Source organism: Rousettus aegyptiacus, unplaced genomic scaffold, assembly GCF_014176215.1.
Source record: "Rousettus aegyptiacus isolate mRouAeg1 unplaced genomic scaffold, mRouAeg1.p scaffold_m13_p_1, whole genome shotgun sequence".
Taxonomy (NCBI): Eukaryota; Metazoa; Chordata; class Mammalia; order Chiroptera; family Pteropodidae; genus Rousettus; species Rousettus aegyptiacus.
Genome location: NW_023416284.1, coordinates 145,734,947 through 145,762,828, shown reverse-complemented (window position 1 = coordinate 145,762,828; position 27,882 = coordinate 145,734,947). Strand labels below are relative to the sequence as shown.

At 32.9% G+C, this 27,882-nt stretch overlaps 1 protein-coding gene across 1 annotated transcript in view; it reads right to left on the bottom strand.

The window, feature by feature from the left end:
* The window catches only part of CDC40 (cell division cycle 40), a 41,872-nt gene that overhangs the window by 10,237 nt on the left and 3,753 nt on the right, over window positions 1–27,882 (bottom strand). The window contains exons 2-12 of the mRNA XM_016161953.2: window positions 22,489–22,575; window positions 16,208–16,337; window positions 10,621–10,704; window positions 9,011–9,150; window positions 7,804–7,900; window positions 6,386–6,525; window positions 5,501–5,575; window positions 4,208–4,253; window positions 1,969–2,070; window positions 845–960; window positions 459–592 (exon numbers count right to left, since the gene is read on the bottom strand). Of these exons, the coding sequence (XP_016017439.1) occupies window positions 459–592; window positions 845–960; window positions 1,969–2,070; window positions 4,208–4,253; window positions 5,501–5,575; window positions 6,386–6,525; window positions 7,804–7,900; window positions 9,011–9,150; window positions 10,621–10,704; window positions 16,208–16,337; window positions 22,489–22,575 (1,151 nt within the window). The remainder of the gene's footprint in view (window positions 1–458; window positions 593–844; window positions 961–1,968; window positions 2,071–4,207; window positions 4,254–5,500; window positions 5,576–6,385; window positions 6,526–7,803; window positions 7,901–9,010; window positions 9,151–10,620; window positions 10,705–16,207; window positions 16,338–22,488; window positions 22,576–27,882) is intronic.

The following is a 27,882-nucleotide window of genomic DNA, read 5'->3' as shown; positions in this document are numbered from 1 at the left end:
TATTAAATAGTCAAAATGTAGACATTTAAAAAATTAGGGGATTTTTCAATATTTTCTTTGGGTTGGTTCTGAGTCCGGGATCTTATGCTCAATTTCTAGTGTAATCGATATAGTCTATATATTTGTGGCCTCTATGTCAATTATTTTGCAAAGATAAATAAGATGCTTAATAAAGAATGTTAAAGACTGCACAATACAAACTTTTCACCACTGCCAGAAAAATGACTCAAAATAAATATCCTTTGGATAGATTATCCAAAGACTATGAGAAGTAGCATGTTTAAAGTTTTATCTCCACATTCTGGATACTAAATAGTCAAAAACAGTTTGACTGGCAAGCCAGAGATCACAGTTGTGAAAATATTCAAATGGCTGCATAATAACTGGCTTTGTCTTCGGCCACAAATTTTTAAATTGCTTGCTTTATAGTATCAGATTTTCTACTGACAGAAACTCACCATTCCCAAACTCTTAGGCTCTTATCGTCAGATGTGCTCACGAATCTCCTATTTTCATCAACAAAGACAATAGTGTTGACAGCTCCCAAATGCCGATCATATTCCTGCACAATTTCTCCACTTCGAATGTCCCACTGTATATCAAATGAGAAGAAATAAAGACAAATGGAAATTTATGAAAACAAACAAAGATCATAATTATGGAAAGTAGAGAAAGGAAACGATTTCCAATTGCATGTTTTTATGAATTTACTACTTTCTACTAAGAAGAGAGCATCAGTAGTCCCTAAAAGTACAAACATTAAAGAAGTTAATATTCCTTATTCCATTCCCTGATACAAAATAAAGCTCTGGAATCTTAACAAAAATACTGTTAAAAGACTTACTTGCACAATCTTTTTATCAGACATCCCAGCCACGAAGAGATTTTGCTTATCTTCATCAGGATTAAATTTGACACAATAGGGTACTTTTCGGTTTGTAAATCTTGATATACACTGTCCTAAAACCAAAGACCCAAGTTAAAGTAGGCAAAATAAATTTGACCACTTAAAGATAACCCTGGGATTAAGATCTAGAGATTATTTGCTTAATAAATTCTGAGGAAAGGCAGGCTGCTTGTTCTTTGTTGTAAACTACATTGTTCTTTTCATGGATTTTTAATGATTATAGTAATCTGTAAAATCATTTGCAGAATAGATAAAGCTCCCCAGCTGATTAGGATATGCAGCCAGAGTTGCACTGCTAAAGAGGTTAAAAGGAGGACTTTGGCATTAGAGACCTTGGTTTAAACCCAATTTGGCCATTTTACTAGCTGTGTGACCCTGAAAAAGTTACCTTTTTAAGCCTCAGTTTCCTCATCTATAATAATAATAATAGTACATATCTTATAGGGATATTTTAAGGACTGAATGAAATACTGTATATAGAAAGCATTTAGCATAATGCCTGTATAAACACATAATGTAAACAATAAGTGTTCAATAAACATTAGCTATTATCTTTACTCTTTAAACTCAGCAAGATGAAAGATGGTTGTCTAGTTATATAAAATTATACTAGCTATAATGTAATGATGCAATTCATGTCTGTGAATACTCAAGACAACTGGACCATGGAAGTTTAGACCTATATTTTAATCAATCTGGGCAATTAAACTTAATTGCTCATCAGACATCCATTATGCTTCTAATATGTACAATGCAGTGTGCTAAGTGATGCAGGGGAACTAAAAGATCAATTAAAAAGTCTATGGAAGATTCATAATTTCCTGTCTATTAATATTTTTGCTTTATAAATTATATTTGGTAGAAACAAAGTTTCATAGTGAAAGAGTTACTCATATAGCTGAGTTTCAACTCTATAAACATTTTGTGATAATGGCTGAGAGTCAATGATGAGAATTAGTAGTTAGAGAAGGTACCATTTTGCCACAGAAGACCACTCACATGTTTTATTTAAATATGCTAATTGATAAGATAATTACGTATTAGTATAAGTGAGCTCTTACCTGTCTCAGTGTCCCAGAGCTTAAGATACCTGTCATAAGCTGCACTGAGGAACTGTGTTCCTGCAGTATTAAAGCAGATGTCCCTAACAGCTTTCCCATGACCTAAAGGCAAAGGACAATAGAATGGAGGTGAGGTGAAGTATCTCCTTTTAAAACATAAACACTATAAGGGAAAACAGCATGAAACAGTGTTTTTCAAGTCACCTTGTGAGTTGAAATCACTAGACCCCAACACCCTGATTTAATAACTCAGAATTTGTTATATGTGGGCTTGGGAATGTAGGTGGTTTTCGCTCCTCCCCTCCTTCAAAAAGCTTCTCAGGTGATTCTGATGCATAACATTTAGGTAAGAACCAAGAGAAAAGATCTAACTTTTTTTTTGAAGTCTGTCATGGCAATCTCTTAATATGCAATGTATATAACTGATGACTAAGCAGCTAAGAATTTAAGAAAACATAATAGGCCAATTAGTGTCAATGAATGAGAAATGACTGGTGACATTTTGAATGTTTATTCTCAGATTACTCACCAAGCTAGAAGTGAAAACAGAGTGACCTAAACCCAAAGTTCATCAAAATTACAGCCTGTGTTCAATAACTGTGTATTTGTGATCATATTACCAAATTTCACAGAAATCGATTCAGAATCTCAGAGACAAAGCCTTTTTATAAATAAATATTAACTTCTATTTTGTTGTAAGATGGCATTTTGAAAACAAATTAATTTTAAAGTGCTTCGCTTAAAATCAATCTTGCCAGAGCCATCAACTCTTTTGAAAATTACAGGGAAAAATAAAACATGGCTCAATGAAAGCAGAAACTTTCCTACTCCTTACCACCCCACCATGACTGACTGCTAAGTACAATGGTCCAAAACATACATGACACAAAATTGTCAACCATACATAGTAACCCTGAACAACCATCACCAATGAACTCTCATCAGGAGTTACGTACCATGGCAATTAGGCATTCTTTTTTATAGCAGGAGTCCTAGTCATACCTGCTAACATCCTCCTATGTAGGAAATTTTCAGTTTCCCACCAAAAAACTGTTGGCAGTACAGGGGAGACAAATGGGGACCGGATCCACTATATCTGCAGGAGACATTTTGTTCCCCTGTATGCTGCTGAGAGCCTTCCCACTAGTCTTTCTTCTTTAGGCTGCTGTGACTTCTTGGGCAATATCTATTTGTGCAGTGAGGCCTTAAAATCATAAAGCACAGCAGAACAGACTCCCACTTCAATCTAAAAACAGAGCCACTATGATTTGCACAAATAGTGTTTCCATGCAGTACAGTTAAATTTAGAAGCGTAGCTAGCCTTCACACAAAATCTGACAAAGACAATAAACAATTCTCTACCAAAAAGGCTTGTCTGACACAAAGCTTTCCTCTCTTTGGCCCTCTTCTGTCCTTCAAGGAGTTTTCTCAATCTTATCCTTTTCATGCTTAGGTTGCCAATTCCCAACCTCTTTTCAAAGCTTAACATCTGGCTATCTAATTGCTTACTGGACATTTTCATCTCGATATCCCAAAGAAAGATCAAATTCAGTGAGTCTGAAACCTCTTCTGTTCTCTCTCTTGGTGAATGACATTACCATTCGTCCAACCACCTGGGAGTCACCCTAGATTCCTGCCTCACCCTTATCACTCACATCCAGTGACTAAATCTCACTGATTTTAACAATTAATTAATCCTTTCCTCTCTATTTCTGCTTTAGTTCAGGCTCTCACCATCTCTAATCCAGACCAATGAAATAATCTTGTAATTCATTTCCCTGCCTCCAGGCCTGCCTCATCAAAGCATCCTCCAATATTGCCATTGTGATCTTTGTATCTGATCATGTTGCTTTCCTAAAAGACTTTTAACAGCTGGCTTCCCAGCGCCCTCAGGATAGAGTCTAAACTCCTAATTAATGGCACACAAGGTCTTCCATACTGTGCCCACCCTCCTTCTGCTTTTCTCGCTTCCATCTCTCACCATATCCCCCACCCTGGCAATTCTGAAATATATGTGGTTCTCCCAAAGCAGCACGCTTTCTCATACCACTTTTGCTTTTGCTTCTACTGCTCTCTCTTCCTAGTCGTCTTTCCTTGTCTACGTGGGGAGATTTACTCCCTCTCCAAGACTCAGCTCAAGACTTTCATTCATACTAGTGTAGTAAAATTGTGGTCAATGTTAAAAAGTTTAACGGGTCTTTTCAAAAAGATTTATAGTCACAGAAAAAAAATGTATTACCAATAAATGTTCGCAAACAGCGCCTGTCTCCATAAACCTCCCATAGCTAGGGAAAAAAAACAACACGTAGAAGCATTAAATTTAAATATAAGACTTCGATAAAATGACAACTTTTTATTAGTAACTTTTTATTAGTCTATGTGTATACATATCTATATGTGTACAGGGGACTTAACCAAAGGCATTATATATCATTACATATATTGCTTGGCGATGCTAATCTGTGTTACACTATTTGGACTCATGGACACACACACACACTTTAAAACTAAACTTGAAATCGGATACTGAAAAATATATCAAAATATCACTAGAACTTAGAACTAATATAGGTGCTTTTATTTTCTTCTTATTCTTTTCTGTATTTAATATATTTTCTATGATGAGAAGTTTCTACTTATGTAACGCTATGAATTACTTTTAAAAGAATTAAATGTTATTAAAACTGCCATGTTTATGACATTTTGGTACTGAAAGGTTTTTTTTTTTTTAAAACTTTTTCTGAGGTAACAAATATTACAGAAGCTATATTATGAAAATGATGATACTAAAATGTAACAGGCTCATAATTCTCATTACATCTAAAGTGAATTAACATAAAAGCTTCAAAACTACCTTTGTTCTTGCCTGCCTCAAATCCAGTCCTGTTGCTAGTCCTCTAAAACAGAAAGAATCTCCTGGCTACCCAGGGCCAACAGGATAGTCTCAGTTCCTGCAGGATAAATACTAGGCAAGCACTTCTAGGACCTGGGTCTTTGCCTGTGACTATGGCAGTCATCCTGCTTCAGAGCTGACTCTAGAAACCATGAAACTCATAGTTAATAGCCATACCATGCTGATTCATTCTATTCACTCTTCTCAGAGACTTGGTGCCTACTAGCATTTATAAGAAAAAGGATGAATTACATTATTTACCCTCTAAAAATGGGATTTCTAGCATGTGTCCTCTCTACCTCATAAGGTTCTGAGGAACAAATGAACTCTGTTACATACTCAAAAATCTCTTATAAATTCATTGTTATTGAGTAAACATTTGTGTGTCTGAAACCAAAGTGACTGATTACATCCTCATCAGTTATCTACCCTTACAAAAGCACCCAGTCAAATGGACCACAGAGCCATATCTGAATCAACATGTTTGGAAGCAGTTCATAAAGTGCTGCATTCACAGGGCCTAAGAGACAATAATTAGCATCTAATTACCTAACAAATCTAAATTTACTTATAATTAACCAAATAAATTTCTCCAAAGCACTAGCTTTGTAGATTCCTACTCTGTTACGGAAAACTCACCTTAATTTTACAGTCCATGGAACAAGACAGCAATAAATGGCCAGAGAGAGGAAACAATCTGACTGCACTGACACCCTACAAAAAGGTATTACAGTTATCAATCAGAAGAATTCTAAAATCAGCTAACATTAAACATAAAGAACAGTATATTTTTAAGCAATCTAATTTATTATTTTTCTTCAAAAATCATGTCCCAGAATAAGCTTCATTAGGATGCCAAGGGCAGCCTTTACTGACACTAAGCTTCTGAAGATTTGATTTTTAACCTTTAATACTGACCTCCTCACCCAAGGGTATTCTTAGTCGATCAATTGCTAATGTTCCCCACACCTCTACCTTCTTTCACTCAGTCCCTTTGCTCTTTGCTAAGAGATGTAAATTGTCAGTTGGAATAGTGCAGACAACAAAGATTATCAATATCAAAAGTTTTCATTAGTTTCATTAGTTGGCATTACTTTAAATATTATCATAGTTTATAAACCAGGAACAGCTAACCTTTGAAGGGTGGCAACCTCAAGAGCTAAGGCAAAATTACTAAGGCTCTGATGCTAGGACAAGCCCATTGCTCACTGACTTGGTGCCCAAGAGGAGGAAAGCTGTGGCAGGAACGTGGAGGGAAAGACCGTAAGTGGATAAAAACAGAATCACAAACTCTTATTTCATGGCCGATCCAGGTAACCTTGAAGACTGAGTCATCATTTGTGACTGGTATGTGTGGGCACCTCCAAAGCCTAACTCAGGTTTATCTTCAGTTTATTTTCTCTGCTCTATCTTGACTTCCCTATATCTTTGCCGGAAACAGTGAATATTCCACATCAACAGATGAAACTTTACATTGGCTTCACTATTATACATCACAACAAGCAAAACAACCAATTTGCTTACCTTGGTATGTCCGGACCATACATGAATTTGTTTTTTGGGAAGATAACACTTTTCAGGTGGCACAGCTGACCGAAGATTAACACCAACATCCTGAGGTATGTGGAGATAGGACCTGCCTTGATAGTCATACATTTCTTTAACTGAAACAAGAAGGCAAAGGAAAGCAATGAACAAATACAAGCCAAAGCCATGAAATCTGTATCCTTAAAATGAAAACGAACGTTTATTCATAGAGGTATTATTCCACATTAAGGATTCGGTAATAACATTCTGATGATGTTAAATCCAAGATTAGCTAACAGTTAGCTGCCGGAAACCATCACTATTATTTATAATTAGAGGTATTTTTGAATTTCTAAATATCTAGAGAATATAAGACCTCTAAATAAGATCTACAATTCTTTTACTCAGTTACAGATTTTAGTGATACATAAAAGGCTTCACTGCAGTATAATTACAGTGACTGGTGAAGAATCAGAAGCAAAACAGGATAAGAAGGAAGTTAAAACAAAACAAAAAATATTAGCTATCATTTCCCCCTGCTTTCCTCTTTTATACCTGTCTAGGTTCCTTTTCCATTCTCTTTTCTACTTTCAACACAGATTTTACCATAAAGTTACTTATGCAAATTCAATGGCATAGTATATATAAAGCATTTAGTAGCATGCCTGGTAGAGTAAGTACTAAATAAATGCTGGCTGTTGTTATTATGGCTGCAAAGACTACAGTGCTAAATGGACTTCTTGGATATAAAACTGTAGCTTGAGAAACCAAATATGGCTTCATCACACCTAAATATTTGATATGTGATATAACATTAGAATAATCAATACTATCAGTACTGAATTATTCAGGAACCATTACATAATTTCCTAAATATAACTATTAATGAATCAGGTACATTCTAGAATATTTATAATTTATTTTGGTGTATATGCATTTCCTTCCACAAGTCAAAATTAAGTATGAGAATCCTAATCTCCAATCTATTCACATGAAAAACAAAGTGTATTCTCTTAAAGTATAATTTAGTTACTGTGAGAATACTTGGAGAATATTTGACTTGGGTTAAAAACAAAAAAGGTTAAAATGACTGGGGCACTATTGACATACCAGAAAGGGTCAAGTTTATCTTAGGAAAGAATGTGTGGAACATTTAGGTCTCTTCTTTATCATTTTAAAAAATTCATCAGCACTAAAAAAAAAATCTATCACTATTATTAATCATGCTATTTCTCTCCCTTATTAGAACACAGCAGAGTTTGTTGTAATTTCTTTGAAATACAGATTGTCGAATATAATTCTCAATATAATGAATAGTAGGAGCTAATGAGGGCAACTGATATTATATGAACAGAGACTAAAGTAAAAATCTCTAAGTTTATCATAAAAATGAAGAAGCATAAAAAATATATTACCATGTAAGATTGTCTTTTCCTCCCCAGGTTTCTCTTCCTCCTGTTTGCCTTTTTTCTGCCTCTTTGCTGTAATTTCATCCAATTCTTTTTGTTCTTCCTAAGGAAAATTAGGAGTGAACTTTAAAATGGAAGTTCTAGAACCCCATCACGGCCAAAGTTGGTCATAAATCCTTTATAATGCGGTCTACTTTTTGGTGAAGCAATAGCTTCAAGTATGTCTCCCAGGATAACAATCTCAACTCCATAACAGATTACAAAATGATAATAAACACATAATGGTTACTAGTTAATACTTTTAAACTCATTTTATACAAAACCTATCTTTCCGAAACATCTAGTAATAAATTTAACATATTATGCTAACTACACAAGTGAGAGGACTAGGCAGTTAGAACATCTAGTTCCAGAAAGCAAACTGAATTTTAGTATATAATGTTGTTCTTCAGTAAACAGTTTTTATATAGTCATAGGGATATAAGTAATGACAATAGATTTCTGACACAACTTTTATGGGAGGAGCAGTGGAAGGAAGGTGAGGTAGTGGAATATCTTTATAATAACAAGTCAAACAGATGATGTCTAAAATAAGTAAAAAGCAGCATTATGTATATTATTGAGATAGATGGAGGTAAGATACAGATAGAATACAAGCTTCATGAGGATAGGATTGTCTTGATCTTGTCCATTACTGTATCCCTAAGATCTAGAACAGTGACTGTCTAAGAGACAGAAGGATCAGAAAGTAGGGTGGAACATGGTAGGGGCCTACGGTTTTACTTTATAAACTTTGCAGTATAATTAAAAAATACATATATATTACTTTTTTAAAAATTTTACATAAAATAATAAATAAAACCCACATCAACTCTAAAATCATTGAAAGGCTGATTTTTTAGTTACTATCTGAATATCTGGCATCGGAAGAGCAGCTACTATAGCAGCTTAACAGCTTTATCAAGGGGATTTTTATTAAAAATTGTTCAATGTTGAATTGTAGTAAAAAAGTATGGAAGAAAGTAAATCAGAAAAAATATAAGTAAAAATATTCCAAAGAAAAATAAGGAAACTATTTTTTCAATTAATCAAAGTAGAGAAATTTTGATGAGTAATTTGGTTTTCTAAGGAAATTTCAAGTTTATTAATATAGATATGCTTCAGAGAGATACAGCATACACCTAAATTGACAATGAAATACATTAGAGCTTACTTCTGAAGGTTTGGCTACATCTTTTTCATCCACATATTTTGCCCAAGGTCCCAAGAAACCATCAATATTAGATGCGTCATTTTCTTTGAACTTTTTCCTCTTTTCAATTTTCTTCTGACCAGTTTCAAACACAGTTAAACCTACATTTAAAAAAATAGACATCACAAATATGGGTTTTTCTAAAGAAATAGCAGCATATGTATAATTTTAATTTATATGGTTAGAAAAAGGTGATTGTTCATGTGACCAAAGATTTACTAAAAAATACAAATAAAATCTGTATGAAGATGCCAGATATACCAACTTATGTCATACAAAAAGGGATTCGACCTGGGCAAAGAAGTTTTCTAACACTGCAGTATTTTGCAAGTTCTAATTTATGTTAAAAAAAGACCCAGCTATGTAATCTTGTAACAGTATGCAATCCTTTTAGTGAATCACAAATCTATAAAAGTGGATTACCACCCTTTGAAAGAAACTCAGCAATTTAATATTGCTAAATAATGATAAAGCTACCTCTGAAAGCAAGAATAAACTAAAATTTATCACTTAAAAACAGAATTAGATGAAATTACATTACATAACTAATAACTTATCTTTAATTTACCTATAACGCAGCAATATAAATTTAACAAAGTTTCACAAGAATCTGGTATTTCTTCCAAGTGATCTCAATCTAAACTTGACCTCTAATAAAAATCTTAACAGTAAGAGGGAAAAAAGAAAGATGATGTTTGTAGTTGAGCTTTAGATTTGAACAACAGAAGGGTGCATACTGTGTGTAGTCATTAAATTGAAATAAAGAAAGGTTTATAGGAGTCATGGTCACAATTCCATTGTTAACTGAGAATCTAGCTATATACATGAGTGGCTTGTAGAGGTCTAACTTAAAGGAAAAAGCTCACCTATGTTAATTCAAATCAGTTTCCTTTATGTTCTGTGTTATAACAAAAGCTTGTTAAAATTCTATTTTAACAATTATATAGTTTATATACCTAGGGCAGCTTGATCACATAGGGTCTGTAGCAACTAAGTGTCCTTGTACAAACAGCATATTGTTTTAATGAGCATTTTATGAATAAAATTCCAGTGAGCTGGTGAGGTTTGTGATAAGCTGGCATTTAGAATTTGATACTTTGCCTAATAATAAACACAAAATGAATATGAGCACAATCACGTATTTTAAAATACATATTCAAAAATTCAGCTTTTACGTAACATTTCAAAGACAATCTCCACAGACATGCACAATGAAATTTTTTCTGTTCCGTTGTAATGGAGCTTGACATGAGCATTGAGAAACAATGGCTAAAATTAACTATACATTCATTATAATTTATTAAATGATTTCTACAGGGTTGGTACTATGCCAAGTATTCACAATAATTCCCCTGTTTTAGGTACAACTATCTTCTCTACAAATCCAGTAAGTGGCAAAAGCAAGCTCAAAAACTGTAAGTTCTAAACTATATTGTTCTAAACTGAATCATTATTGTCTCAAGTTAAAAAAAAAAATCAAGAGCTAAATAAAATACTAGATTTTTCCTGCTGTCTAAAGTCAATTTGCAAGATAGTGATTATAGGTCTATATATAATCTCAAATAAATTACCTTGATTTTTTTCAGCTTCTTCTACAGAACCAATATACTTAGTAGCCACTTGATGAGTATCTAATGAAGGGTCCAATGCATAACCTAAAAGGAAAAAAGTACAAAATATTGACTTTTTTTTTGTCATTTACAATTCACTTTAATTATATGCAAATATATTCCTTTCACATTTTCCTCCCCAGATGTCAAAAATGGTCTCTTTAACTTAGGACCAATCCTTCTTTCCTAAACTACGTTTCTACATAGAATAATTAACCCAAATCTAGGCTAGACCATGAATGACTTTAGTAGAATAAGAAGTATCTTACAGGATGAAGCTAGCATACCGACGTGTTACTAAGAGCCTCTTGGGCTAAGATATCATACTACTGTGTTAAATTTTTTAAGAGCTTAAAAATATACATGTATTACACATTCAGAAATTTAGAAACTTTTTCTTTTTGGCAACAGATAATACATAACTTAGTATATCAAATTATATAAACTATTAAGTAATAAAAGAAATAGGGTAAGAAGGATCAGAAAAAATCTAGCTATTATTTTGAATACCCTATTCCTAGTAAAGATAGTCTGCCCTCCAAATTTTAAAATAAAATATTTCTACCTCATAAATCATTATTTACATATCCTTGGATAAGAGGAATAAGGATATCTACTAGCATATGAATATACTCCTTCAACTAGAGATAGAGTATGTAGCTACATATAAATGTGGTCTCCAGTGGTCTATGGGAACTGAAGGCAAGAAAGTCTATATTAACTCAGATCAGTTTTTTCTCAAGTGGGGGTGGCTAGAATGATAAATGTTTGGTAAAATCAGTTTTAACAGTAATCTAGTATATTTACAAGAGAGAGATCATTAATCAGTCTATAGCCTACAACCACATGAACAATCATGGAGTACATAAAAGTACTAGCCTATTTTTTTCTTAGGGGCACATCTTAGTGGATATAGTTAAAATTTTCAGTTTCCAGCTAAAGATAAAAAGGAACTTCTTTTGGGAAACAAAAAAAGATTTGTCATCAAATGCACTTTTCAAAGAAGCTGAGGTTGTAAGTGCCCAACTCACTTTCGTGATATGCTTAGAATAGAACCAACCACCTGGCTATTAGCTCATTTGCATATAGTTTTTTCAGTATGTAAAACATGTTTTTAGCCAGAGAGAACTTGATGGCAGAAAAGTAGTTCTGGAATAGAATCTCTGAAATCATAGGTTCATTTCTTTAATATGTAGAACGGAGTTCTATATATTATTTTTCACTTCTTTAATATCTAAAACAGGGTTCTGTAAAATGGTATTTTTAAAAAATGAGACTACATAAGGCTCATATAAAATTTAGACAACATACCATAAGTTAAAAGTCCCCACCTCAATCATAAAAACATATCTAGAATATAATTCAATCTTGAAGAATATGCCTCTATAAACATCATTGCATTATGTGTTTAGAGGGATGGAGTAGGAAGCACAGAAGGAAGGGTGATTCCTGGTTCCTGGTCCTTCCTATGTTAACTGTGTAAGCATCAATCCCTAACTCATTTGGCCATAGTCTGGTTTCGGAGAAAAGGAACTTAAGCTCCTCTGCTTTCCCATATCCTCTGTGGTAAAATCTTTGCTGGTATTATCACCATTACCACTATTGCCTCCCACCCCAGGTAATTAGGGCATAATAGTATTTCATTTACAAATAAGAGACGTTAAACTACTTAGCTAGACATCCAACTAGAAGTCAGTCAACATCAGAATAAGATAGAATTCTAATACTACAGAATTTCAGTCCAATCTGTTTTCTACTCTCTAATCTCAAATAAATAAATATATCTGCATTTTAGTTCTGAAATATTCTTATCTTTCTGAAGTGTATTTTCCATTTTATCTTTTTTAATGGAGTTAATATCTTTCCCTTATAGTCATATTTGAAATGGCTATCAATGTTGATAAGAATCCTTAAGAAGACTATGAATATTAGTGTCCAAATAGGTAAATGCAATTTGCAAAAGCATGATTACAAATACAGGCATACCTCGAGGATATTGCGGGTTTGGTTCCAGACCACCGCAATAAAGTGGAGTAGTAATCTTTTTCCTGGCGGAGGATCTTGCCTTTAATTTGTAAAAAAAAAAAAACAAGTGCAACATCTGTGAAGCGCAATAAAGTGGCGCGCAATAAAATGAGGTATGCCTATATATGTAAAAACCTTACACCTCACCAGTAGTCCAAAAGAATAAAATTTAAACAAAGACAGATAATATTTTATCAAATAAAGGAAAAACAATCATGGATCTTGGGTAAGGAGAAGTAGTAGTGGTGGCAGTGTAAGAAGAAAGAATTCTTTTGGAAAGCATTTTCACAATATATAACAAAAGCTTTAAAAACATTTATATTCTTAGACCTACTTCTGAGAATTCACATTAAGAAAATAATGAAAAAACTCAAAATTTTATGCACAAAGATATTTCACCACACTTTAAAAAGCATTTTACTGCACTTTAATATATACATTACCATATTTTTAACAGTGAAAACTAGAACCAACTTATAATCTTAATAAGAAATTTTTATATAAAGTACACCTTCATTCAGCAGAGTATTTAAAAAATCATTTAAAAAGGTTAATCAAGAGTTCCTAATATTGAAGTTAAAACTAAGTTACTAACAACTATGGTAAAACTGAAGGTGTTTAAATTCTATTCTCCATTTCCATAGACTGATGCAGAGAAAATTCTGGGTGAAAGTAAAACAAGAAATCTCATTGAGAATCCCTAAGTAAGACCAGCAAGGGATGAACAGGTCAGGAATCCAAGAGGAAAAGGGAGGCAAACAGGACAAAGGAATTCATACAAACCATTGAGAGACTGAGAAGTTAGAAGAAATACCATAAATGCGAACTAAAAGTAAAACTGTAATGAGTAAACGGGATGATACAGCAAATGAGACCATCTTTACTGATAAGGACTCTACAGGTGGGTTCTGTGGTAAACTAAATGTATTATACAATATAAATGTTCCAGAAGTAATATACTTAGATTACAACATTGCTACAACTATTTAAAAATGGGGGGTAGGGTGGGGGGAAGCAGAATTATTTGTTCTATGTCATCAGAGAATATGAATATAACTATGAGACTTAGGTAAAACTGGATTCACGTGCCATTCCTTTATGTCTTGTATGTAACACTGGTATAAGGCAGGTCTGCTCCCTGGTCCTTTGCAAATGAGAGAAGGTAAAAGAAAGTTCTCATGGCCTTACATGCTATGTACAAGAGTGAGAAAAAACTGTTTCTCTCACTATCTAAAAGGAATCACTATCTGAAATTAGACAAGAACTTTCTATGAGGAATTAAAAGACATTTAAATTAACAGAAGCTATACCTGCTTAATATTTGGGGGGAGGAAAAAAAAAAGGAGACTGTTAACCCTGAGGTTGATTAACTAGTTTATTGATTTAAATTCAAAGAAGATGCTCTCAGTTGTAATATTATAAGGGAGACAGATCATAACTTTTTTGTTTTGGAACTGGCCAGTCCCTCTGTTCCAGGCTGCCTACTCTAATACAGCCCCACACTCATTTTTTTGTCTTTAATTCACTAAATAATTCAACCTGTGTCCTAACTCAACCGCTCCTAATGGGAGAGGCAAAAAACACCAGCTTTAAATAAAATAAGCCCATTTCTTAAGCCAAGTCTAAAGCCAACTGAATTATTGAATAATTTTAAATATTTATTCTTTTCCATAGGATAATTTAAGAAGAAAAGTAGGTATCAGATCAGTATGCTTAACTGGACTTTTTTCCTGTTTTGTTTTAAAGGAAACTTTATCTAAATTATTAGATAAAGGGCTTAAGGCCCTTCTAAAGTCTAAAAAGACAAGCAAACTCTTTAACTATGTTTTATTATAAGATAATATATAATAAATTCACAATGCAATAGAGCTGACTTTTATGTGCTCCATATATACTTAAATGGGATCCTTTATTCAAGCAATGGGTACATGCATTTATAATCATTTTACTGGACTGGAAGTATACTGAAGTCTTTTAGGTGATTTTAGAGGTACACAGTCTTAGTTGTGACTTTTGGCACAGAGTTAAGTCAATTATAACCTTCCCATGGTGAAATATGATCTAATAAATAATGATCTAATACACGATAATTGTTTTACAACTAGCTTCTAAGAATATATTGTGATAAATAATTAAGACTATTTGTACTAAACCTTTAATTTACAGTGAATCCATTTGCATCACTCACTAAATAATAAAAGTAACTTTCTAAAATTAGAATAATGTAAATTATGACACAATTAATCAAGGGATACTACATAGCTCTTAAAACTGATAAGCTTTGAGATAATAAACACTGAAATATGCTTATGATAAAATATTGAATAAAAAAGTGAGATGCAAAATTTTCAATTTAGAAAGATTACAGCTCTGTAATACAAATATGAATATGAAAAAAGACTTGGAGGGATAAAGACCATAATGCTGAGAGGAGACATTTTAGTATAGTGAGATTATAAATAAACTTCTTCTCTTTCTTAAATGTCTAAAATTTGTATTACTTTTTCATGAAAATAATTCTTATTAAAAAGCATCACTAGAAACATAATGTTAATGGTAGATGGGCATAAAAATTTGTTTAGAACTATAAATAAAATTTTACCAAAAGAAATAAAAGGAGGAGGTACTAGAATTCTAACTGCAAAGAAAATAAAAAGCCAATATTGCTGATGTCTAAAATGTGATCATTAAACTATTGTAAAAAAAATTCAGAGTTTTTCAATTATTCTATTGAGAAAGAAATATCAGCACAAGTAATTAATTCATAAAGAAGACTGCTACTACAACAGGCATAAAAACATTCTCATTTACTTTGCTCACCCACTCTTACCAAAAAGCTCCTTAGAGCAAAAAGGTGATCAGTGTATCGACTTACAGATGTGTATTATAGGAAGAAAAAAGAAAGGCACTACCAAAAATGTAGAAATCTGATATAAGTGATCAGGACCTATGATCTGCAGAACTTTTGACAAGGACATTACAAAGACCATTTTCTTGTAAAGGGAATTCCCAGCCTTGCATATACATTAACTTTGTTACATCTTGCCATTGATATAATTATTTCACACAATAAATTTGTGGCCATCCTATTTCCTGATGCCCCTCCGTGATCAACAGAAAATTTTTTAAGGTTAAAACCTGAGAAACAGAGTAAAGCCAACAAGTGTATGAGACAAAAAACCAAAGTAACCTCTTAATCTATCCTGTCATTTACTAACTTCAGTGGCAATCTGCTTATAATATATATTCAATAACAATTGTCCATTATCAAGTACAACAGAATATTCTGTTTTTAAGACAACAGAATATTTCTAGCACTCAGAAGTCATAGCAGATTTAGAATGACAGCTAAAAATTTACCTGCCCATTTGAATAAATATTTATAGATGTGTATAAGAAAACACACTACCCTTTTAGAAGGAATCCAGATTAATAAATTTAAAAAGATAGAAAACAGATTTTCTCACATACACACATCACTTCTAATAAAGTCAACTTGACACTGTAAGTCTTATCATCTTACCGTATGTGGCAAAAGTTCTTCTTTGTTGTTCAAACATAAAGTCATTGATATGAGCTGGTTCAGCATATCCAGAGAGCATATTTCTAGGGGCAGCCATTTGCTGTGTCCTAAAGGGATTTTCTGGTCCAAACTGCAGTGTTACAAGAAAAAAAAGAAAAGAAAAAAAGAAGGTAAGAAAAACTTAAATTTTGAGTGTGTAAAGCTTGAATTACTGGAATAACATACAATGTACAATATATTTTCAACTCTAAAATCATCAGGGTCGACTAACCTATTTGGGAACATGCTCACGTCACTTAGTTCAGTTCAACTGAACGATGGCTGATTAGGACTGCTTGTCAGCCCCTAGGAAAGAAGGAGGGAAACCTAGCTCACCCAAATTGACATGTGGCTATTTAAATTTAAGTTAATTAGAATATTTGGTTCCTTAGTTAAATTAGCCACATTGTAAGAGCTCAATAGCTACATTTCGTCACTGGCTACTACACTGCCATCATCTACTACACTGTGTCACTGCAGGAAGTTCTACTTGACAGGTTTCTCTAGATAATTGAGACTTACTATATAGTTTTGTCTAAACCATGATTTGGGAGATTTTGGGTGACTTTTATATCAGTAATGGCACCATGATGTAATTAAAAATACATTATTTCTCCTCTACTAGATTATGAGTTCTTCAAAGGTGCAGACTTAGAATCCTCAATACTTACAACAGTGCTCAAAATATGGAAAGTACTAATGAAGAAAAGATTAATCAGAATCCCCCTGGGGGCAGAAGATAGTAAAATAGACAAAAATAAAGTGCTTGAAAAAGTCCCAAGGAAAAGACCTTATAAATATAAATAAAATTCCTCTACTCTGAAAAGTCACACTATGAAAGTCTTACACAAAATAGCTCCATTATTATCTGTTTATTATGCTTTGAATTTCCAAAATGGCTTTCCAAACATTATTTAATTTGTACAAAAATCCTAGAAAGTTAGAGAGATTTCTTTCTCATGTTGCAAATGAAGAAAAAAAGCCAATTATGATGTATTTTACTTGCCTTAGAGCCAATAGTTTTATTAATTAATAAAACAAAGGCTAAAATAAATACTCATCTAGCATTCTATTACATCATAATATTCCTTAAACATATAATCATCCTAATCTAGCATTCTATTACATCATAACATTCCTTAAACATATAATTGTAGCCTCTTTTACAAAAATTGGGTAAAAAAAATTGCCAGAATATATTATACCCAGTGCTATTAACTTAATGCTATTATAAAAGGTATTGGGAAAATCCAACTCCTTTTTTTTGTTTTAAAGTAAAGAACAAAATGAACTTCCCACTTTGGAAATAGTGGAATTCGACGAGATATTTTTATTTGACTTCTAAAAGGTCTATTGTCATGATGAAATATTTTGATATTAGAACATCATAGGTCACTAACATTAGAAACTACCTTTTCTATGATACATTTCCAGAGCCTAAATATAAATTATTGACCTTCTCTTAATCTGAATGTTGCCATCTCCAAATATCAACATTAGACTATGCCCGAAAATCTGAATTTAAATGTCAGAGATGCCTTAAATTTTTTTGCTTTAGGTTGCTTTAGAAGAAAATAAATTACAATATTCCTTTTTATTGATGGCTGCCATTTATATGTTTAAAATAATTCAATCTTAAAATATCTGATTTATATATAAAGCTTTTATTGCTATTTATTCTAAATTATAACAAAGGATAGTACAAGACTTTGCAGCTCATATTAGCTCTTTCTGTGCTGATAAGTGGAAACAAAGGGAAAAAAATCTAGATTGCTGAATGCTGGAATTCACAGTTCATTTCATTCAGTGATGAAATTTATTATAAAACAAGAAACAGCCATAAAATTAAAGATAATAAAATAATTTAAAAGTTTCCTAGATGCTCTACCTGCTATAGTCAGTTATCATCTGCAAAGCAGCATGGGCTTATCTCTGGGGGTAAAAAATCTAAAATGATGAAAATCCCTATTATTCTTATTGTAACTCCTAACATATAATAAATTATCAATCGTGCTTATAATTTCCAATTTAAAAAAGGAAAACATAATTTCCATAGTCTTATGTTTTATAGATATTTAAGCTGAGACAACAAAAAATCTTCTAACGACACAGGAAGCTACCGGGGGAAGGAGCCATCCACTTCTGGCTCACTGGCATTAAATGTCAACAGATGAAGGCAGAGAATGTTATTTAGTAGGACTTAGCTCTTCCCAATTACTCAACAAATGTCTCCCAGATGTTTCTGGTCTCCATGAATATGTACTTCTTTTAATTCTGGGTTAAACATTAAAAACAAAACAACGCATAACACACACACAAAACTGATTTCTAAATACTTCTCAACTTTTGGTAGTTAACTATGTATAAGTGTAAATTTGTATTCAAGTGATTAAAAAAAACAAATTCAAGGTAATTAGGTATAAGTATTAAAAAGTTTTTAGCTCAGATAATACTGAAGTACACCGTAGTCAACTGGAAGCATAATCTCCCATATAAAAATATATACATTTAAGTATTAATTCAAATTACTACACCCAGAAGAATATATGATTTTTCTGGGAGAGATAAATATTCTTACATCTTTCACCTGAGTGGAGTAGTGATTTATTTATAGAGTTTGAAGAAAGCATTTTAATTTTTTAAGGCGCTGGTTGATAAATCTAAGAGATCTGCATATTAAAAAGCAGTGATTCTCTAGAGTCTTCAGTAGGTAGAGTACTTGAGTACTTGAGGATCAATGTCTTAGCAGTATATCATCACAGGAATTAAGAAATTTATACCAGTAAAAACTGACAAGCACATGAAAGCATAACCATTAAGTTCACATATAATAAAACAAAACCCAAGTTACTGAACTAATAACCATACATATATTGTTGGTAAGTTTTTCATTAATGTTAATTGCATTCATCAATGTTTAGAATACTCATAAATTTTAAGGTGAAAATTAATTAATTTTAATTGATTAGTTATTATTTTTCACAAATTTGGAAAAGGTCATTAAAATTCAATTTTACTGGAGAAATACTTCAATCTTGTAAGACATAAGAATAGTTTAAATATTATTAGCATACGAATATTTTATTAAGGCTAGTTCTATGACTTTGGGCCTCAGTTCCCTCATCTATAAGATAAGAGCTGAGCCATATGATTTTAAAGTTCATTTTAACATTAATATTTATAGCAGCCTACACAGCCAGATTTTTAACAGTAACTGGCATTTTTTTCCTCTTAACTTTTACATTTTTTTCTATTCCTAAAAGTACTATATTTTAAGTATGAAAATCTCTCTGAGGTTATGGGTTTTATATGAATCTAGAGAAGCTAACAAATACACTTTCCTCTAAGCAAATACAAAAAGGATTGTGTGAAAGGAAGAAAAATGACTAGACTAAAACAATGGCTATTGTTTTTAAGTTCTATCTATGAATTTGAGAAAGTTTATCTGGATAACTAAGTAGACCATTTAGGAAAAGTCCTTGGTTACATGGGAGAGACAATGTTTTATAAAATAAAATAGCCAATTCAGTTAATTTAGTGAGCTGACAAAGTCAAAGGCATAGGGATATACCCACAATGGCCTTCAAACTGGTCTTCCAGTTATAGAGCGATCGTTAAGAGTGATCTGGACTCAAATTTGCAGGCAGTATAATTTGAGACTTGGTTTCCTTGCTATAAAAAAGGGCTAAGTATACTTACTTCATAGGGTTGTAGTGAAGACTAAAAGAGATAATGTATATAAACATATAAATCCTTCAATATGGTACCCGGAATACAGTAATAAATGGTAGCTTTAATTGTGCTACTCCCCCACTAAAGAACCTTAGAAATCTATCATATATTAAATCAAGACCAAACTCTTCACCTTAGCCCCCAGAGCCCTGTGTAATATTATACAAACTACCATTCTAGTCTTACCTCCCCATCTTCCCTTACTGATAATGACTAAAGCATTCCTTTTCTTTAGATCTTTTATGATTTGGCTCATGTGTTTCTGTTCTGCCTGGAATCTTTCCCCCTAAAAGCCTTCCTAACCATCGATGCTAATAACAGTACTATAAATAACAGTAAGGGCTAACATTTGTTAAATGCTTACTCTGTGCCAGAGTTTCCTAAGCATATCATACATTATCTCATTTATCCTTATAACTCACTAAAGCAGACATTATCTTCATTTGACTTGTGAAAAAAGAAGATAATCCAAGGTCATGCAAGAACTAGAAAGAGGTCTGTTTAACCCCAAATCTCATGTTCTTAAACTAGACTGTATTGCTTACTTGAAATACTATTTCTCTTATGGAACTTTTTCTTATCTTTATAACCAGACGCAATCTTTCCTTTAACCTATCTATTATTTTAGAGGCACTATAGGAAACAGTCTACTCTCTATCTTTTTAAAAAATACATTTAGCATATCCTCTCTGGTAAAAACTAGCTTGAGGAAAGGGGCTACATCTTGTTTCTAACAATGGATTCTCAAATATGAGAACCTGAACTTCATCTAGCAAAGTTCCTAGTAACACCTTTCCAGACTGTGCCAAATTATACAGATCCTAATCATAAACTTCAAAATTAATAATCTGTTATGCCTCAGGCAATTCATTGGCTACCAGGAAAAATTGTAATTTTTCACTTTTTAGTCTCATCATTCTTTTCTTAAATTACTGACAAGCAGTGAAGTGTTCCTAACATAAACTTATATATATATATTTAATGTGAAGCTTCCTAACATGAGGGGGAAACCCCCCAAATATTAAAGAATTGTTAATCCCACAAAGAGAATTCACCTACTACGTTGTCAATATCACCACAAAAAATCTTGACCTTATAAATTTTCTTGAATTTTGAAAACTGTAATCACATAGCAGTATTATAAGTTATGCGTAGCATCTAAAAATTAAAAAAAAAGAGCCTTCATTGAAAATATATACACTGACACATAGGAATGTCATACATGACATTACTTCCAAATTTTCTCATTTTCTGATTTCCATGGCCCTATTTCACTGAAGTACTGTGCATTTAAAAAAATCATGAAGCATGTATGTAATATATAACCTCTCTTCAATATGCTGGCTAAAATGGTACCAGGGAATATGGAACAGCCTATAGCTCAACAGGCTAGAAAGATTTAAAAAATAACAGAATAAAATTTAAAATGTACCACATTTCAGAGCATGAAAATGAGGTTTTTTTCTTACACCTAGAGAACAGGTAGAGCACTCTCTAAATACTAGCACTGACATCATTGGCTGTGCTATACATTTCAATTGCCATATTTTAAGTGATTACAGAAACCAAGCAAGCAAATTGTGAAACAGCTTTATGTCTTTGCTTTATCAAAATAACGACAACAACAACAAAAACAATGACCATACAATAAAAAATAAAAAATATTAAAAAGTATCTTTTCCTCAACCAAGATGCAGTAAGGTTTGGCTCCTCACTTCCATCTTTAAAGTGCTTCTTAAAGATCCTGCTACAGAAGCCTTTTTTAAAAAAAATAATGACCATTTTCTGACATTTCTATTTTATCAAGTATTCTTTTTCCTTTTTAAAGGCAAAATATCTAGAAATTTAATCTTTTCTACAAATGTTCCTACAATGGACAATTTTCATAACTCCTTTTTTTTTTTCTTTTCTCATCTTTAATGTTTTCCTCACCATTTCTCATTACCATCTTCTGGAAAAAAGAATCCATAAGATGTCTTACTCAGAGAAGGAAGTAGACATTGTGACTACTTTCAAGCAGTGGCTATGTCAGTGTGGCACCTCTTTTTAGTGTTCAACACAGCAGTATTTATAACTAGATGTTTCATAATATACTATGCATTGATGATATTCATAAAGCAAATTATTTTTCCCTGATGGTTAACTTGTAATACTCCTTTACCAATACTGAGAGGAAGACGTTAACTAAGTTGACATCTAAGTGTCAGATATTTTGAGATTTTCTTTTTCAAAAAACATAGTTCCATACTATCAGGTAGGCTGGTAGATAAACAACTGTGAATTCTTAAAAGTATTCTCACAAAAACATATACACTATTCAAATTTATAGAGAACAGAGGGATATGTTTTTCTTTTCAAATTGAGATATAGTTGACATATAACAGGATGTATTTTCTAAAAGTAGTAAACTTTTGTGAGAAAACTGAAAATTTCGCTGTTTATCTACCTATGCATAATTTAGCAAATACTTTAGCAAAAGACAGAATCTTATATATAGTATGTTTTCTCACCTCAGGAGCAAACATAGTCTCATACGTAGGATTATACTGAACTTCTTTCACAGCAGGGTCAAGGTGAACTCCAGTCTCCAAATCTTCCTGAAAGAAAACCAAGTGAACATTAAAGATCTGACAACTATTTTATTTTAAAACTATATTAAGGTCACACTAGCTATTTTAATACCAGTTTTATGATTAATGCCATATAATTAACAATTCTACCAATCGAAGACTAATAAAAGTAATATATATAGGTATGGAGGTTAGAACGCATGACAAAAATATTTTTCTTTCAAAATACTGACTTTATCCCAACTGAAAAAATCAGAAATTTCTAAATAAGTTAACACTACTCAAAGCCTTAAAAGAGTCCAACTCCTCTTTGTTATTAATGCAAAAGACCTGATTATCTGGTTCCAAATTCAGAAGGAGCACTCCTTTATTCAGCAAACCTTATCAGATATATACTCAGATGGCACTGGTTAGGGACAGCAGAGGAAACAAAAGGAAGTGACACTCCCCACAGGAGCCAGTGTGCTTCTTTTAAAATATTCGTCAGATTCCATTACTCCTTTGCTCTAAACTCTCCAGTAGCTTCCTAACAAAAGATACAAGGCTCATTACCAGTTCTCCTCAGAAAGTAAGTATGGTTCCCTAGGGTAGTTTTACAGGGCATTTTTATCTTCCCGTATCTTGCCCTTCACCAAAGCAGGCAACTTAGTTTTTATACTTCTCAAAGATAGTCCTTTGGGTATCCCTTAAACTTCTTTCCTCACTAGTTTCAAAACTGCCTGTATCTTTATCTTATCACGACTTCAATTTCTACCCCAAATTTTTATCTGCGGTCTTGACCACACTCCTGGCCTCTGGATCCACATATCTAAGTGACTACTGAATATTATATGGATGTTCCACAGTATCACACTTTGCTACGTCCAAAACAGAAGATATTCCGCCATGACTCCACCCTCAGTCACAAGTAAATCAAACAATGAGTCTCACTAAATTGACCTCTGAACGATTTCTCCAGCAACTTCACCCGCACCCACCCTTCTTCACATCCCAACCCCTACTATCCTAGTTCAGGACTTCATCATGTCTTGTGTGGTCTTATACCTCTTTATCTTGTTTAACGTATCTCTGTTTTTGTCATAATTGACTAATTGATGATTTTTAAAACTATCACACATTTTCATGCTTTCTGTGATAAGGGCAATGTTACTGTCTTTACACCTTAAGCATTTCCTTTTGTTATCTGACAATATGTCATCATCTTATTGATACCTTCCCTCTTCCTGGCTCAGGCAAACTGTTTTTTTGTCCATAGTCCTAGGAAATGTTTTATATAATGCCTAATGGCACCTGTGATATTGTATTATTTGTTGCACATGACCTTTAATTACATTTTATATTTTCACTGCCTAGTAGAATGCAGGGCACTTGGCACATGTTCAATAAATAATTGTTATATTAAACTGAAGAAAAGTCAAATCCATAAGGAAATTAAATAGAATAAAGGCTGACCAAAACCACTGAATTTGGCAATGATAACACTAAAGACATTTGCCAAAAACAATTTTGATAGTGGGGTGGAGTGTGGGAAGCCAGGTGTAAGAGGCAGAGGTATAACTAAGGATTTAGAAAAACAAGACAGTAATAGACATGTGGTGATAAAGAAGAGATGGGATACCAGATTTAAGGATTTTCAGGGTGAATACAAGTTTGTTCTTCCTCCTTATAAAAAAGACTAGGTCAAAGATTTAGTCAATCATAGACTAAAGGAAAGGAGTGAGTAGGGAGAAACACATGAAAAGGAGGGGAGAATCAAAAGGGTGGTTATCTTGGAAGAAGTGGGAGGGGAGAATCCAGGACGGAGTTGGAAGATTAGCCTCTGAAAAGAGAAAGCTCTTCTTTGACATGAAATAGTAGAGATGATAGAGACAAGAACAGGTGGTGGGTGACAGATGTTTAAGCTGGTGGGAGATGCTGGGAGTCATAGCTGATAATTTTCTTCATGTAGTTAGGGGCACAAGCATCTTCATAAAGTGAGTATGGTAACTTCATATTCATTTGTTTGGTCATAAATATTGATTGTGTGCCTATTATGTGCCAGGCACTGTTCTAGGCTCATAGAAATAGACAAAGATCCCTGCCGTTGTGGAGCTTATATTCTAGTAGGGGAGAGAGACACTAACCAATATAATAAGTGAATTATATAATTTGCTAGAAGTGTTTATAAAAAAGTATTTAACATTACTTTAATGTCAAGTGCCAGGACTAGGGTAAAAACATTATCTCATATAATACTTAACAGTACTTCTATAAGGTAAGTATTAGTAAGATTAAGTCACTTGCCCAAAAGTACTAATAGAATAAATGAGAAGGGGAAGAGTAACCACAATGAACCATGTTATAGAGACCCAATTAACAACAAACAAAAAATGGCTTGCAGAGTATCAGGATTCTTAACTGCAAGCAGCTGAAACCCTCACAGTCTAATTAAACAGTATTGAATCCTGAGTTTCTCATAGCATTGCCAAGAAGACTGAAAAATCATTTTAGGGTATTAGGCAGAAATAGAGGGTGAGTATACAGATAGAAACAACTCTAAATCAGTCATATCAAAAACCAGTTCAGTGAGGACAACAGTTTGCTATTACTAAAAACCACTGCTAAACTGCTACCTGCTACTGGATGCTGCTGTTAAAACTACTAGTTTGAGACACTAAATAATGTTGGTCACCACTGCCACTTAAAAATATTTCCTTCTTTCTTTGTGGATTGACTTTAGATTAGAATTTAGGTGGATGCATTTGGCTGGCTGAGCCCAAGCTACAGTCCTGAGCCTTAGCTAAAAGGGAGCAAGGAGAATGAGAATCTGGGACTGCATTTCTGAAGGTAGGGGACAAGTAGGGAGATTCTTCCCATTCAGACTCTTTAGGAAGGGGGTTTAAATGCTGGGCCACCTAAAAAGGATACATAGATGTTACCCTAGAGTGCACACTAGAATCTTCACTGTCTTGCCTAGGGCTCAGTAGCAAAACCCAGTACCATAAAGTTAAAAGGTTATATATAAATTGCTTATGCTGCATAAAAACTAAATTAAATGCTTCATCTCTTAATAGTCAACGCTTAGTGATAAACTGCTTAAAATAACAAGAGGCTTAGACACATTCATACCTCCCCAATGGGTTTTACAGAATACAGTTGCTAGATCCACTTTATAATATGGTTTACTAGCTCTTTCCAATTAAGGTTATTCTAAATTTGAATTATTTTGAACAGAGTACCATGAGATACCAGGTTTTAAATGCAAAGTACAATTTTAAAAGAATTACTTTTTATATAAGCAATGGTGGCAACTAATAAAAAATATAACTAGCTCCCAGTCTCTGGAACCTACTAAAATCACAGGAGAAATCGAACATTTTTTCAGAAAATAAAGGGTTATTAATTTTACATTTAATTAGAAAAACCTGGACAACACCTTGTTTTAATACCCATGAGTAGTTCAATAACAATTAGGCATGCAATTGAAATTACCACAGAATTACAAAGAATTTCTATTCAGTTTTAATTATACATAAAAATTCAAGTGCAGTAAGTGAAGTGTGCCCTATAGGTCAAATAAGTTTATCTTTTGTTTATTCAAAGAAATTTGAGAACAAAACTAAGTAATATTTACTTTCCTGTCCTTTTCACATTTCTTACTATTATACAAATAAAATAGATGTGAAAGCACTTTATAAACTATAAAACAGAACACAAATATTAATCGTATTACAAACTACTTTTCAATTTATGGTATAGTTTTTCCCCCCGGAAAGCAGAAACGAATAAACTTCCTAAAATGGGAGGGTAGGTGAATGAGATAAGAGAATAAAAATTCATATAAAGATAGCCTTTGAGTTTGGCTCTTAAATGCAGAGGAAAAAGGTAATCCATTTGAAGTTCACCATTTAAGAAAGATAACTCAAGAAGAAATTTTAAAATGTGCTCAAAATTAAAGGCAGAACTTTAATTTTATGCAGGTTGGCTATGTTAAAGCAAGGAATACATTGGGCGAAAAGCACAGTCATTGACAGAAATGAGAGAAAGCAGGTCTGCTTTCATTTTTTAACTTTAAAGTTGATAAGCAACTCTTGTAACCCAACAGGGTCCATTACATGATTTTCAAAGTGCAAAATCTGACAATGTTGCATCAAAAAAATTTTTTAAGCAGAAAAATACTCATTGCCATACACTGGAGAAAACAAATATGTTTAATTGGGGTTTAAGAGTAAGATAAAAGGTAATAGGACTAAAATAACATGTGAAAAGAGAACTTCCCAGAAATACTGAAGACTCATATTCTAAACCAATCAATTCACAATTAAAGAGACCCAACAAATTCTGAGCAGAATAAAAAGAAATCCACACTTGTGCATCACATTATGAATATAAATAATAAAAATATATTCCAAATAAAAGGGGGTTGGTGGCAAGTGTCTTAAAAACAGTCAAAAGAAAAAAAGCCCAGCTATACTGACAGCTGACTTGTTATCAGTAACAATGAAAATCTGAAGACTGAATATTTTTTGCTGAGAGAAAATAACTGTCAGGTAAGGAAACTAAACCCAGTGGAAATATCCTTCAAGAATGAAGGTTAAATAAAAACATTTTAAAGATAAACTAAAACTGAAAGCAGTTGCCACCAGTTAACCCTCACTAAACAACATCCTAAAGTATGCACTACAAAAAACCTCTTGCATGTGAGATGCAACAATCAGCATCATTTGCTGTCATCTTTTGAAGCTTAAGTACATATAAAAAATATAGGACGATAATAGCTAAAATAGGGGTGGGAAGATGTGAATAAAAGTGAAGTGTTCATGAACTGTTCAGTAAGAGGCAAAGGTATGGATTAATTTAGACATGTTTTAATTTCCAGGAGTAACCATTTAATAGAAACTGAAGGCATAATTTAGAAATGAATACAAGAACGAAATGATAAAAAAAAGTAATCAATCCAAAAGAATGGATGCTTACCAAACTAACTTTCCGCCTTCTTTTCTATTACATTTAAGACTATACTTAAATATTGCTATGGCCGCACCTTACACGTTCTAATGAATATTATTTTTCCTTATTCAAAATATTTTCTCTTTTTTTTGGCCCATGGGTTACTAAAAAGTACAATTTCATAATTTTAAAATACTAGAATCTTATAGTTATCTTTTTGAGGCTGATGCAGGTTAGATGCACTATGGTCAGACAACATGATAATATGATTTAAAATTTATTGTGACTTATTTTATGGCCTAGTTCAGGAGCTGAAGAACTAGTTTGTGGACTATATCTAGCCCACAGTCTGTTTTTTTTGTACCAACAAGCTAAGAATGGTATCTACATTTGAAAGGGCTGAGG